The sequence below is a fragment of the Platalea leucorodia genome (assembly GCF_965183815.1).
Source record: "Platalea leucorodia genome assembly, chromosome: 24".
NCBI classification, from domain to species: Eukaryota; Metazoa; Chordata; class Aves; order Pelecaniformes; family Threskiornithidae; genus Platalea; species Platalea leucorodia.
Window position 1 is genome coordinate 850,525 of NC_138846.1, and position 12,701 is coordinate 863,225.

The 12,701-nt window shown below is 54.1% G+C and overlaps 1 protein-coding gene across 4 annotated transcripts; it reads left to right on the forward strand.

Moving 5' to 3' along the window:
* The first annotated feature begins 143 nt into the window (after nt 1-143).
* Nucleotides 144-12,384, forward strand: UBQLN4 (ubiquilin 4). 4 transcript variants are annotated; one of them, XM_082333224.1, is made up of 11 exons: nt 144-302; nt 2,345-2,496; nt 4,999-5,204; nt 5,543-5,805; nt 7,033-7,191; nt 7,919-8,144; nt 8,529-8,668; nt 9,118-9,201; nt 9,813-9,928; nt 10,567-10,744; nt 11,188-12,380. In XM_082333224.1, the coding sequence occupies exons 1-11, from the start codon at nt 153-155 to the stop codon at nt 11,338-11,340; spliced, it is 1,827 nt and encodes a 608-aa protein (XP_082189350.1). In that variant the 5' UTR covers nt 144-152; the 3' UTR covers nt 11,341-12,380. The 4 variants fall into 4 exon arrangements, with proteins under 4 accessions (XP_082189350.1, XP_082189352.1, XP_082189353.1 ...); XM_082333226.1 differs by lacking the exon at nt 7,033-7,191 and having other exon boundaries at nt 11,188-12,384; XM_082333227.1 differs by lacking the exon at nt 10,567-10,744 and having other exon boundaries at nt 11,188-12,381.
* The last annotated feature ends 317 nt before the right edge of the window (nt 12,385-12,701 follow it).

A 12,701-nucleotide genomic window follows, 5' to 3' on the forward strand; every position in this document is an offset into this window, starting at 1 on the left:
CCCCGCCCCTTTCAGCCCGCCTCGCAGGTCCCCGCCGGGCCGCCAGGGGGCGGTAGCGGCGGCGCGGGGGCGCCGGGGCGCCGCTCTCGCCCGGCAGAGGCGCGCGCCGCCTTTCTCTGGCGACGGCCCGGGCTGGCGGGCGGGCGGCGAAGATGGCGGAGCCGAGCGGCGGCGGGCCCGGCCCCGGCGGGGAGGGCGAGGCGGGGCTGGGCGGCCCCGGCGGGGCTCTCATCCGCGTCACGGTGAAGACCCCCAAGGACAAGGAGGAGATTGTCATCGCGGACGGCGCCTCCGTGCGCGAGGTGGGGGCGGGGCGGGCCTGGGGGGTGTGGAGGGGCGAGGGGGGCCTGGCCGGGGCGTGAGGGGCTGAGGGGACCGGGGGGGGCCTGGCCCGGGGGTGAGGGGCTGAGGGGACCGGGGGGGCTGGCTGGGGGGTGAGGGGCTGAGGGGACCTGGTTTTGGGGGGGGGTGACGGGCTGGGGAGCGGAGTGCGGGGGATTTTGGGGGAGGGACCTGGCTCTGGGGCGGGGGGGAGGACTTTGGAGGGGGAGTGAGGGAGCCGGGGGCCCTGCGAACACGGCTTTGGGTTGGAGGTGAGGGCCGGAGGGACTTGGAGGAGTTTTGGAGACCTGGCTCCGGGTCGGGGGGAGCTGGGGCGGTTTGGGGGGCACCCGTGGCCTTTGGGGCCTTGCGGGAGCCAAGGTTTGAGGGAGCTGGGAGACCTGGGGGAGGGCAGGGGCTCGGGGGGGGCTTTCAGTGGGGAGCTGACACCAGGGATGGGGACCGTCCCGGGGTGGGGGGGAGATGGTCCTGGGGGTGATCCGTGGGAGGGTTCGTGGGTGTCGAGAACAGGGCGTTGTTGGCGGTGTGAGGGGCGTGGAGAGTGGTTTTGGGGAGAGGGGAGCTTCGGGATGGATGGTGGCTGTGGGGAGAGGGGTGGGAAGGATCGGGGTGCGGGACTGGGGGCTCGGCCCGCGGGAAGGTGTTCCCTGAGCGGATGGTGTGGGAAGGGTGCTGCGATGGGGGGAGAAGCGGCTTTCGGGATAGAGCCGGAGGCAGCTGGGTGGTGTGGGGTGGCTCTGGACACTGGGAGGCAGATCCCTCGGGCAGAACTTTGGGGTGAAGGTTGGATGGAGCGGAGGAAAGGGAACATCACGTCTGGGCTGGGGGGGTCTGCTCCTGCAAGGGAGCTTCGCAGGGCACGGTGGCGTGGGGCGAGTGGGAGTGGGCTGGAATTTGCAAGGAACGGCTCAAGCACTGTCGAAGCGGCTGTGCCCACTGGGGCAAGGTGTCGTCGGCACGGCGCTCGGCTTCTTGGCTTGCTGCGCGCTTTGATCTGGGGTGTAGGGCACGAGGTAGCGGTGCGAAGGACCCGGCGGAGATCTCTGGGGAGCAGAGTTGGGGGGGAGGTGGGAGCTGTAGGACCTTGTGGCCCTCCTGCTCCTTCCCGGTCTGCTCCCGAGAGCCCGTCGGTATAAGCGGGTTGCGAAGCGACAGCTTTGTGCAGAGGAGGGCACGAAGCTTTGAGACCAGGATGACCTGGGACTCGGGGCTGTGCTCTCCCGGCCGTTATTTTTGAGGGTTCCGGTGCGAAAGCCGCGAGCTCCTCCGGCACAGGTGTGTGCCTCTCCGTCCGTTCTGGCCTTTCCCTCTGAATTTCCTGTAGTCTGTGGCTTCCAAAGGCATTTTTTTTCCTCGCAGATCAATTTGGGAATGCCCCAGCTGGGCTAGCAATGACAATCTTATTGGCAGGTGTTAATCCCACCCCATCACGCAGCAAAGAAGAGGTGTCCGTGTTATGTGGCGTGGCATGCTCGTAGGGAATTCAGTTGCAGAAATAGGAATTGGAGAAGACCTAGTTTATTTCCATTGGCTGATAAAGGATTGTTCCCTTTTCCATAGAGCTCTGTCCTGTATTAAATCAGAGTTGGGCTTTCCTTAGGAAAAAAATCAAATGAGCAGAGACAAAAACAGTTCAGTCATTCAGAGGATAAGTGGTGTATTTGGATTAGACCTAAGAGACACACTTGATCTTGCTTTGGAAGCCTTCAGCTCTTCTTGAGGTAATTGCTCTATTCTTTCTGAAATTTACTCCACATTTTGTAAGTGTAGAGCTTGTCTTTGGTTTTCTTTTTTTTTTTTTTTTTTTTTTGTTGTCTTAACGCCTCAGACATCCTCAGCAACTGGTGACTGAATTGGTACCTGCACGGGCTCCTTTTGGGTGAGGTACTGAAGGACTGTCAGTTCCTTATGCTGTTTGCATAGTGGATATGATATCTGGAGGATTAGCTTTAAATTTCTGGTCTCGGTCCTTTGCCTGAAAAATGCTTTGTTTGTTTTTCAGTTCAAAGAAGAGATTTCCAGGCGGTTTAAAGCCAAACAGGATCAGCTGGTTCTGATCTTTGCTGGAAAGATCCTGAAGGATGCAGACACGTTGAATCAACATGGGATCAAAGATGGGCTGACTGTACACTTGGTCATTAAGACTCCACAGAAGTAAGAAACTGTTTCGTCTTGGGGGGCTGAGGGTAAACGGATGATGCGAATAAACGATGGCGGAGCATTTCTGCCCTGTCGGTGACTGGAGCGGAGTACTTGTGCCAGGCTTTGGGGCGTGTGCGAGTCTGGCAGCGGTGATCCGGCAGGAGAACTCTCCCAGGCTCTCTCCCTGCCGCGGCTTTGCCGTGCAGCTGTGGGGTTTATTGCTCGGCCTGTCTTTTCCCTAGGTTACACAGCTGTGTAAGTTTGTGGCACGTACCTGAGGGGCTGATAACTCTTGAATACAACTCCTGTATGTGGCTTTGCCTATTTTGAGCCTTTGTAATTTAGTATTCTTGAAAGAACCCATTGAAACTGATACTAGTTCTAACAAAGATAAGTTGCTGTTAACAGAAATTACTTTCCCAATGAATTCGTGTTGAAGTTGAAACTAATACCTAGGGGTTTTTTCGCTTCCTATCGTGTACTCTGCTCTGTAAGCCTGTGCTCACGCGCTCTCAGGTGCCATGGGAGGCACACCGCGCACAGAGCCCGTTCTGTAGGGCAGAGCGGTGTTTCTGTGTGGCACCTATAGGCGTGTCTGCACGGGTGGGTGCTCCGCCTGGGTGGGAACGCGCGGAGGCTGGGGCCGTATGACCACGTGTACGCAGCGGTGTGGTTGTTAGCTCGAGTACAGTACTGCGGGCGCGCCCCATGGTAGCTTCCAGTTTGGACACGGTTCACTTCAGTCCGTCTGCACCGTGTAGCTCGGCCTGAGAAAGGGATGCAGGATTGACCGCAAGGTCATGCAGGGTTAGGCTTTTCCCAGTGCTCTCCAATGGAGTGGTGGACACAGAAGGTTGTTGGGAACGGTTGCTGTACTTGAGGCGCAGCCGCGTCTTGTTGATCTCGAAACCCCCTCCGCAACCATTTCTTGGGCTCCCTGCTGCAGTCTGATCGGGCTCCCGGTGAACTAATGGGGCTGCATCTCTTCGTGCAGTTCTGCTGTCCCCTGGGAGAGCTGTCTTACCGGCTTAGTCAGGATTAGTGCTTTTTTTCCCCCCCCCTCTTTATCACAAAGACAAGCATGTGTATCGTCAGCTTCTGCAGGAGGCCCCTCTCTCGATTCTGCATCTCCAGGTAGCCCGATAGTGCGATGCTGTTTACCACTGTCTCCGCAGCGAACTGTGGTACTTGTGACCCATTTCCAAGCGTAAACGAGAGAGCTGTCCTGGGTTGCTCATTTTTTTCACCGCTCATAGGCATAGATAAGTGCTTGCTGAAGACATTACAGCCTCTTCCTGTGCTGAGAGAAACTGAGTGACCTTTCTCCAGCTTCCTCCTTCCTTTTTTGTTCAGCTTCCTATTTGCTTTGTTTCCCCACTCTCTGCCTCCCTCTCAGTGGCCGCTGGTTTTCAGCAGCGGTCAGGTGAGTCTGGAAAGTGGACAGGGACCTTCAGGTTTGATTTTTAAAGTCCTGGAATAAGAGTGAAAAAGGAAAGGGAGTTAGAGAAAGGAATAATTCTGGGTTTGGGGAAAAAAAAAATCAAGAAATCGTTGTTCTTATTTACTTGTCAGTGGCATAATAGCATTATTGGAGGCGAGTAAAGTGAATTTTGTGGTCTAATTTCACATGAAAGCTCTTCAGCACTAGTCCAGGACTCACTGTTGTGACTACAGATGCGCCAGAGAATCTTTAAGTGTTCTCTTTCAAATTCCTATAAAATTCCTGAGGAGGAACTGTGATTATAAGGTACTAGCTGGGGTTGGTTTACTCAGTAAAGCTGATGTCCAGCATCTGCTGCGCTGTGGCTTATGGCATAGAATCTGCATGCGTGTATTAAAAGAAGCTCTAGTCAACTTGTGCTGGGCGGAGAAGCCTTGCATGCAAGGTACAGCCAGCGGCCGAGATGTGAATTCGTAGCCAAGCTGGCCAGAAACGTTCTGCAGCTCCACGGGACAGATGCTAGCCGCCTTTTGCCTCAGTTGCCCTATCTGTAGAGTAATGCTGATACTTGTTTTTGCCCCCAGGAGCACTGGTAGGAATATTCAGTGCATGGGAGGGTTTGCAGAAAAGCAGATTCTTGTTTACCCCATGCGCTAGCCCTGCTGTAACCTCCTGTGGTTTCTCTGGGAGCAGCAGGAGGATTTTCCTGTTTGGAGCAAACTCATTGCTCAAGGATATAGCTGAGGTAAATAGTTCAGTGTGATTCAAGGAAGAGCTAGATACAATTCGGGGTGAGACCAGTCAAGCCACGTTGTGTGGGCCAGGACAAAATGTCGGGGGCTGTTATGCATCGGGATGGGAGGCAGATTCCGGCAGATGGAAGGTGTCTGGGAGCACAGCTGTGCATCCGTGCAGGCGGGAATGGAAGCAGCCAGGGCTGGCTGCTGTGGGGACGACAGGCGCGAAGGGAGGCTCGGTCGGCGCGGGGTGCGCCGTCCTGTGTCCCCCCCAGAGGACTCTGCTCACCGTTCCTGAATCTCAGGAGTTTAATGCCTTCTGTTGTTTCTTCGCAGGGTCCAAGATTCAACATCTGCTGCTTCTGCCCCCAATGCTGCTTCTGCCCCCACTGCAACCCCTTCTTCTCCTGCTGCCCCGTCTCAGCCTTCCACATCCAGCAGCGCCGTTTCTGACGCGGGGAGCGGCAGCAGACGGAGCAGTGGGTCAGGGACCATGGGAGGTCCTGGAGACGGAGGCCCTAACAGTGCTACATCCATCCTGTGTAAGTGACGGCTGTGAGAAGGTGTGACGCGAAGGAAGAATTTCCTAGGATTAGACCAAGGAGCTGGGGTTCTTGACCCCTGCAGCTGTCTCTGCTTGCCGTAGGCTTTGCATGAGTCGCTTCCACTGGCATACCTCGGTTTCCCTGCTCAGGGTAATGCCAAAGCCTTTAGGGAAGCATGTGTAGGGGGTGTCCTCCCTCAGAGCTGGCTGCCGTAGGAATATAGGATACCCCTAGACTAGCGTGGGTGCAGTTCAGCTGATGCGCTTGTCCTCTTTTTGCAGCTGCCGACAGTTAGTGACTCACGCCTCTCTCCCCGTGTGTTGTTCCCTCTCCAGCTGGCTTTGGCGGCATCACTGGGCTGGGCAACCTTGGGATGGGCTCTGCCAACTTCATGGAGCTCCAGCAGCAGATGCAGCGGCAGCTGATGTCCAACCCAGAGATGCTTTCTCAGATCATGGAGAATCCCTTGGTGCAGAACATGATGTCTAACCCTGACCTCATGAGACAGATGATCATGGCCAATCCCCAGATGCAGCAGCTCATGGAGAGAAATCCGGAGATAAGCCACATGCTGAATAACCCGGAGCTCATGAGGCAGGTGAGTCAGCACGCCAGGGCCTGCTTAAAGCATGTTCAGGAGCATCTTTGTGGACCAGCTTCAGGGTCTGCTCTCCAAAGGGAGTGTGTGAATGCCAGATCAGTGATTTGAGAGAGCTCTTCCTTCCTGCTGTAAGCTCCCCACAAACAGATGGTGGTCTTGAGTTATGTGAATACTGATTACTCAGCCCACATACTTGCAACTCTTATCTGCCTTTCAGGGCTATTGAATCCATCATGTGTTGGGCAAAAAAGGATGCTGGGATCATCCTAGCGTGCTGCATACTGTGTTCTGTTTCAGGAATGGGAGTAAAAGCAGTCACGGAGAAGTGAAGCTGCTGCAAAAGCTTTTTGTTTCTCTCTGTTTCTCTTGATTAGATTAAGTATAGACTACAGAGCTGTACAGTCAATATTTTACTACCTGTGTCAGCGGAGAGCACTAGTCGTAGGCCGGGATCCTAGAGGTCTCCATTTTCTGTACAATCCCAGACCCATGCTATCTGGAAGACCGAAGGTTCATTGGAAGGGAAGCGTAAGGGATGAGTGAGAGCCTGAGTGTTAAATAGCCCTTGACAGGACTCTGCTGTTCCCCCAGGAAGACTTGTCAGGAGGTCTTTCTGGGTTGTTGCTGCATGAGCCTAGTTTCCATCTGCTTCTCGGTTATCTTTCTTTCAACTGTGTTGGCCATACATGAAATTCCAGAGCTGCAGGACTACGTTGTGAATGATCCGTACTTGAGCAGCTCCCCAAATGAGATCTGGATGTTCCTTGTGTAGGGGAGACCCGTCGGAAGTCTGGAGAGGGTGAATTTCTTGGTTTTCTTGAAATGGGAAGGATCCAATCTCTTCCACCTTCTCAGTTTTTGAACGCAGTCCATCTCCTTTGAGTGGGAACATATGGGTGTTAAATGTTTGGATGTCCTGATACTGCTTAGAAACAAAACAATCTCGTCCAGCTGAATTGAGGTTGAGAAGGAAGAGAGCTGAGCAGGGATGGGAGGAGCCAGGATCCCTGGGCTCTCTTTGCTTGGATAAATGATCTCTCTGCTCTCTGGCTGTGAAACGGGTTTAATTATACTCTTTCTTCTGGGAGCTGAGATTTAACTCTTTCAGTGCTTGGCTGGTAGATGAGTAGAATACCACTGGGCTGCTAACCAGTCTCTTGGTCCGCTCCGGTCTTCCATGGTGCACACGGGCCTGAGCTTTCCACGTTTTCCTCCTTCTCCCAGACGATGGAATTGGCTCGTAACCCCGCCATGATGCAGGAGATGATGCGGAACCAGGACCGTGCTTTGAGTAACCTCGAGAGCATTCCAGGAGGATACAACGCCCTGCGTCGGATGTACACGGACATCCAGGAGCCCATGTTTAGTGCAGCCAGGGAGCAGGTATTGGCTGCGTTCCTGTAAGTGGGGTGTAGTGTGCCGAGCATGGGAAAGGGGTCTCTCCCTGACCCCCGTGCTGACGGGGCAGCCTTCCCAAAGCATGGTTGTTCATCCCCTCCCGCTCTAGATGCCGAATGCAGCCGCTAGCAGGAGAACGTTGTGCAGTGCCCGTCATCTGCTTTTATTCCGCGGTTTGGTGTATCGGAGCAGAGCCCTGCCCTCGCTCCTTTGGTCTCCAAGCGGGCTGGATGCCAGCCGTTGCCGATGTGAAGGCCCCATGGCTTCGTTAGCGCAGCCCTCTGCTCTCAGCCCGGCTTACTGTATTAGCTCAAGCCTGACGCCTTTGGATTGGAGCTGGCTGAGATCCAGCTGGCTTGAAGCAGAGGAGGAGTGAGCGCAGGTCTGTCTGCAAAAGGCTGTGCAGACATACTCCAGTCTAGCATTACCTACTGGTATGTCCGGGTGCTGATTTTACATGGATGTTTTGAAGCCCTGCATTTGGGAGCCAAATCTAGGGCTGTGGCCACTTCTTGAGCCTGGTCTTTTTCTGAGCGAGGTGTGTTGTGGATTACAGATTTCTCAGGAGGCAAATTATGGCACGTGTTCAGCAAATTCTGGACCTGGATGAATATGATCGGCTGTTCCCTAGCTCGTACAGTGCTGGGGTTAGTCCGACATTCTCTGCTGGGGCTAACTGATTACGGCAACTTCTTTTTTTCTTTTTCCCTAGTTTGGCAACAATCCCTTCTCTTCCTTGACGGGGAATTCTGATAGCTCAAGCTCTCAGCCTTTGCGGACGGAGAACAGAGAGCCGTTACCGAACCCCTGGAGCCCCACGCCCCCTGCTTCCCAGAGCCAGGCGCCTAGCAGCGAAGGGAGCACTGGCTCGGCAACCACCCAAAGCACACCGACCGTATCCAACCCCTTTGGGCTGAACGCTGCTAGCATTGGGGCTGGTACGTAAGCAAGAGAGGAACCAGAGGGTGCTACTGACTGAACAGGTCACCCAGGCTTCCTCGGAGGGCGATTCCCTCCGGCATCTGAGTGCCCGTCCGGGGCTGCTCTCCAGAGGAACGATTCTAGCCCAGTTGCAAGCACAAATGGGTTATGTCTTGTGTGCCCGTCGGAGGGTTACTTTGGGAACTCTGATGTCCCTGCAGCCCTCGAGAGCGTGGGAGAGTGGCAAGCAAAGCGCTACCGTGGCTGTCCACAGCGATACTCGCTGTTGGCCAGGGGATGAAGTAAAGGCATTGCTGTTACGTATCATGTTGTATTTCAGGCATTGTAGCAGTGCTCAGGCTTGTAAGGGGTTTTCCTTTGTCTTCCCTTTCGCCTTGCAGGCATGTTTAACAGCCCAGAGATGCAAGGACTCCTGCAGCAGATTTCCGAAAACCCTCAGCTGATGCAGAACATGATCTCTGCCCCTTACATGCGGAGCATGATGCAAACTCTTGCCCAGAACCCGGACTTTGCAGCACAGGTAAAAGCGTTGCAATTGTCTTCTGTTGTCAGACGGGCCGTGAGCGCAATGCTTGCGAGACCAGTCTGCTTCTGTAGTTGGAGTGGCTCCTCTTGCAGAAACCGGAGAGCTGAGTGAATACAGACAGTTTTGTGTTTTTCTCGATAGCTTGAAGGCAGTCGCAGTACTGAACCCTGCGTCTTAGCAGAGCCCCTAACAAAAAAAGGTGGCTTTCAGAGGGACATGGGAACGGCCCTTCTCTTTGCCCATGGCCAAGTGGCCCCTGTTCAACACCGCTGCCAGGAATTGAGCTGTCCTGTTTCAGTCCCCGTTAGCAGGGGAAGACATTGAAAGCCCAGGGAGGGAGTCAGGGGCGTGACTGACTTGTTCTACGTGGCTTAGTTACGCAGGGTTTAACAGCCAGTGGCAGCAACCCTCTGACCCTACCTACGTGTGCTGTCTCTTGCTAGATCATGGTAAATGTCCCCCTCTTTGCTGGGAATCCACAGCTTCAAGAACAGCTCCGCCTTCAGCTCCCTGTCTTCCTGCAGCAGGTAAAGGCCCCTGTCTGGCCCTGTGCTGCTCTCAGCCCCTGGGCTCCAGAGCTTTTCCGTCCTCTGTAGGAAAGGGAGTGTCTCGGCTGCTTAGTCAAGTGGGCTAGGAAGCGTGGGGGCTTGGGTGGTTCGGGCTGTGAAAGAAAGGGCTTTGCACAGGGGAGAGAGAAAGGAAGAGCTAAATGAAGTAATCTAAATTACCTAAAGGAGGACTTCAAATTAGACTAGTTAAGCTACATGAAACCCCTGTGTGGACGGTCTCTCACTGTAATGAGTTTACAAGAATTAAAACAGCTAATTGTGCTAGAGCAGCTGGTTCACTCAGGTAAATCAAATAAAATCCCATTAATTCCAAAGGCATGTGCCCCCAGTTCTAATCTGATTCACGTAGTTCATTTAGGAAATTTGATCTAAACTCTCTGAGTATCTCTGTAGATGAGCCCTGCAGTCTGGAGACTCGAAGGAGGAACCAGACTCGCAGGTTTGCTCTGGCTGCAGGGCGAGAGGCGCAGCTCTGCGCCGACTGTCGTTCGGATTTAAAGCTGGTGCATCTCTGGCTGCGGAAGCTCTCGCTGTTTGGTACCGCTGTGTCTTTTTGCCTTTGTTCCCAGATGCAGAACCCAGACTCCCTCTCCATTCTCACCAACCCCCGCGCCATGCAGGCGCTCCTCCAGATCCAGCAGGGACTCCAGACGCTGCAAACGGAGGCCCCAGGACTAGTGCCAAGGTAATAAGTGCTTTAGAGTGGGTTTCTGCAGGCAGAGCTGACATGCTTGATACCAGCAGGCAGACTAGCTGTTGATTCATCGAGGGGATCTGCTTAGGGCACTCTGTCATGGGGACTTCTGCGTGTGTGCGTGCCTGCGGGCCTCCGAGCTCCAGCTAATTAGCACTTTCTGCTTGTTTGTACTTCACACGGGAAGTCCTCGACCCTTTCTTTTTGGAGAAAAGGTTTGGAAACCACTTGGTCCCTCCCCCATCTTTTGTTTGCTGTATTCAGTACCGGCTGAACTCAAGAATTTTATCTCCGGAGAACAGTATGAGATGCACGGCCGCGAGGTTGGGTGGGTACGTTGGGGCAGACTGGTCTGCGGCAGCCCTCAGCCCTTCTGCTCTCTGGCAGCGCGGGTCACGTTCAGTCTCTGCAGTTCCGTTCAGCCCTGCGCCTCTGCTAGGGTTGCTTATTCCCAGCACCACGTGTGACCAGGGTACAAACGCAGCCGGTTTAATTTACAAAGCTGTCCTGTGGTATGGGCCTCAGGGAGGGCCAGCCTGGCAGAGCCTGCTGGTTACCGTGCTGCCCAGCGCTCGGGGACGCCCAGAAGCGCCAGCTTGCCTCTGAGCACGCCCTGCCTTCCTCTGCAGCCTCGGCTCCTTCGGCATGCCTCGAATGCCCCCGTCCTCCACAGGAGGAAGCACAATCCCGGAGAACCCCGTTCCCTCCGCTTCGACGCCGGCCAGTGCCTCTCCAGCTGGGGGTGGTAACCCCCAACAGCAGCTCATGCAGCAGATGATCCAGCTGCTGGCCGGAGGAAGCTCTCAAGTATGTAATGCCCAGCTGCATGCTGCTACGCTTCTGGGGAGGGACGTCTCCAGGGTGAGCTAGAGGTTGTCCCGATCCCACCCTGCTCGAGGGATGCAGTTCCCAGCAGGTTTCTCTTGGCTCTGGTGCTTTATGCTAAGTTTGGTGTCTCGGGCTGGCTAGTTCGGCGGGGCGTAGTAAGCCTTTGCACAGGTTTGGAGCTAAGATCCTTCTCCCGGCGCTGCTGTCACCGTAGGTGCAGGACCTGGACTGACCGCGTGCAGCGTGGCTGCTGGGCCGAGGCCCGTGGGGAGGCGGGTGACATGGCTAAACGAGCCTGGAGCATTTCAGTACGCCTAAAGCTGAGCTCGGGGTCCCTGCTCAGCCGTCGTCGCTGGCCCTGCCCGATTTGGATGTTGATCTCTGCTGTCTGACTCTAAGGTCTTTGTCCTTTCCCTCTGCAGGCGCAGAGTCCTGAAGTGCGATTCCAACAGCAGCTGGAGCAGCTGAACGCCATGGGCTTCATTAATCGTGAGGCCAACCTCCAGGCGCTTATTGCCACTGGTGGAGACATCAATGCAGCTATTGAGAGACTGCTGGGCTCCCAGCCTTCCTAAACTCTTGTCATGCTGCCCCACAGACATCAGCACATGCATCCATACACATGCACAGGGGGATCTTTCAGGAAAGCCCACCATCATTTTCATATCTGACAGCTGTCCATGTATTTAAAACAAAAAGATACAGCTTAACCCCTGACCTTCCTACTAAGTTAAGATTTCATGTTGAAATGCTCTTTAACTGGCTTGTATGTGGATTCCAGTTCTCATCGTGGCCACAGAGACTTCAGATGTGTATTTTTTCCTAAATATGCCCTCTGTCTCAGACACTCTTCTCTCTCTCTCTAGATGGTAGAGGCGATACTTCTAGTTACTTACCTGAATGATTGTGTTTTGAGTAGCTTGATTTTAACTGTACATGATTCCCTCCCCTAGCCCTCCTTTCAGGCAAATATTTAAAACTTGAGCCAAGTTTGGTTTTGGTTATTTCTCCCAGCATCTTATTGGGAATGGATCAAAAGAAAAATTGAAATGACCTGGAAATTTCTGATGTCATTTGTCGTAATGTTCCATTGGATGAACTGAGCCTGTGTCCCTTGCACGCAGGGGCCTCTGATCTCCTGGTAGAGGGTTAATTTCTTCAAACTACATTTGAAGTACGGCCTCTTTACGCTCTTGGGATGGTGTAAAGGAGCCTAGATGCCTTCAGGGGTCAGGCTTGCTGTTCTCGAACTTGAGTTGAAAGTGCCGTGCAGAAGAAAGTGTTGGAAAGGTGTGTTTCTGCCCAAGCGATTTAGTTCTTGCGCGGTGGTGTCAGGGGTTTGCTGACTCTTGTGCTCAGTAGGCTCACTCCTGAAAGTGTAAAAACAAAAAAGGAAATTGAAAAATAAGTTAACGATCTTTTCGCTTCACTGGAAAATGTCGAAGTTCATGTTCTTCCCAGTTTAGATCCATCCTCCACACCCCCCCCCTCCATTTTGGTGTGTTTGAATGTTACGACTCTCCAAGAAACTCCCCGAGGACCAGCAGGGTGATATTTCCCAAGAGCCTCCATGGCTATGTAATTTGCATACCATTTTTATCAAAGAAAAATAAATGCGCACAACCATCTGTCTCCCTGCACTCCATGTTATCTTCCTTGATTGCCACGTTTTAAGCTGATTGAGTTCCCCTAGTTACTGGTGATGAATCTGTCTCGTCCCCCGTGCTTCCCTCTTGCAGATCGCGTGGGGCGGCGTGCAGCTCCCCGCCTGGCCGCCCGCCCTTCTTCCCTCTCGTGGCAGGAAACCTTTTTAACACTTCAGGACTTTCGGAAATGCTGCTGAAGCCTTGCCCAAAATCTGGCCCTAAACGTGCCCGTTCGGAAGCTTCCTTCGAATTCGGGACTCGTAGGAGAAGCGAACGGCTAGTTCTGCTGT

Bases quoted from the DNA above. Each gene is read 5' to 3' on its own strand.
- UBQLN4 (XM_082333224.1), top strand. From the start codon at position 153: ATGGCGGAGCCGAGCGGCGGCGGGCCCGGCCCCGGCGGGGAGGGCGAG. The intron at 5,205-5,542 runs GTAAGTGACGGC...TTCCCTCTCCAG, and splicing joins CAGTGCTACATCCATCCTGT to CTGGCTTTGGCGGCATCACT. The intron at 9,929-10,566 runs GTAATAAGTGCT...CTTCCTCTGCAG, and splicing joins GCCCCAGGACTAGTGCCAAG to CCTCGGCTCCTTCGGCATGC.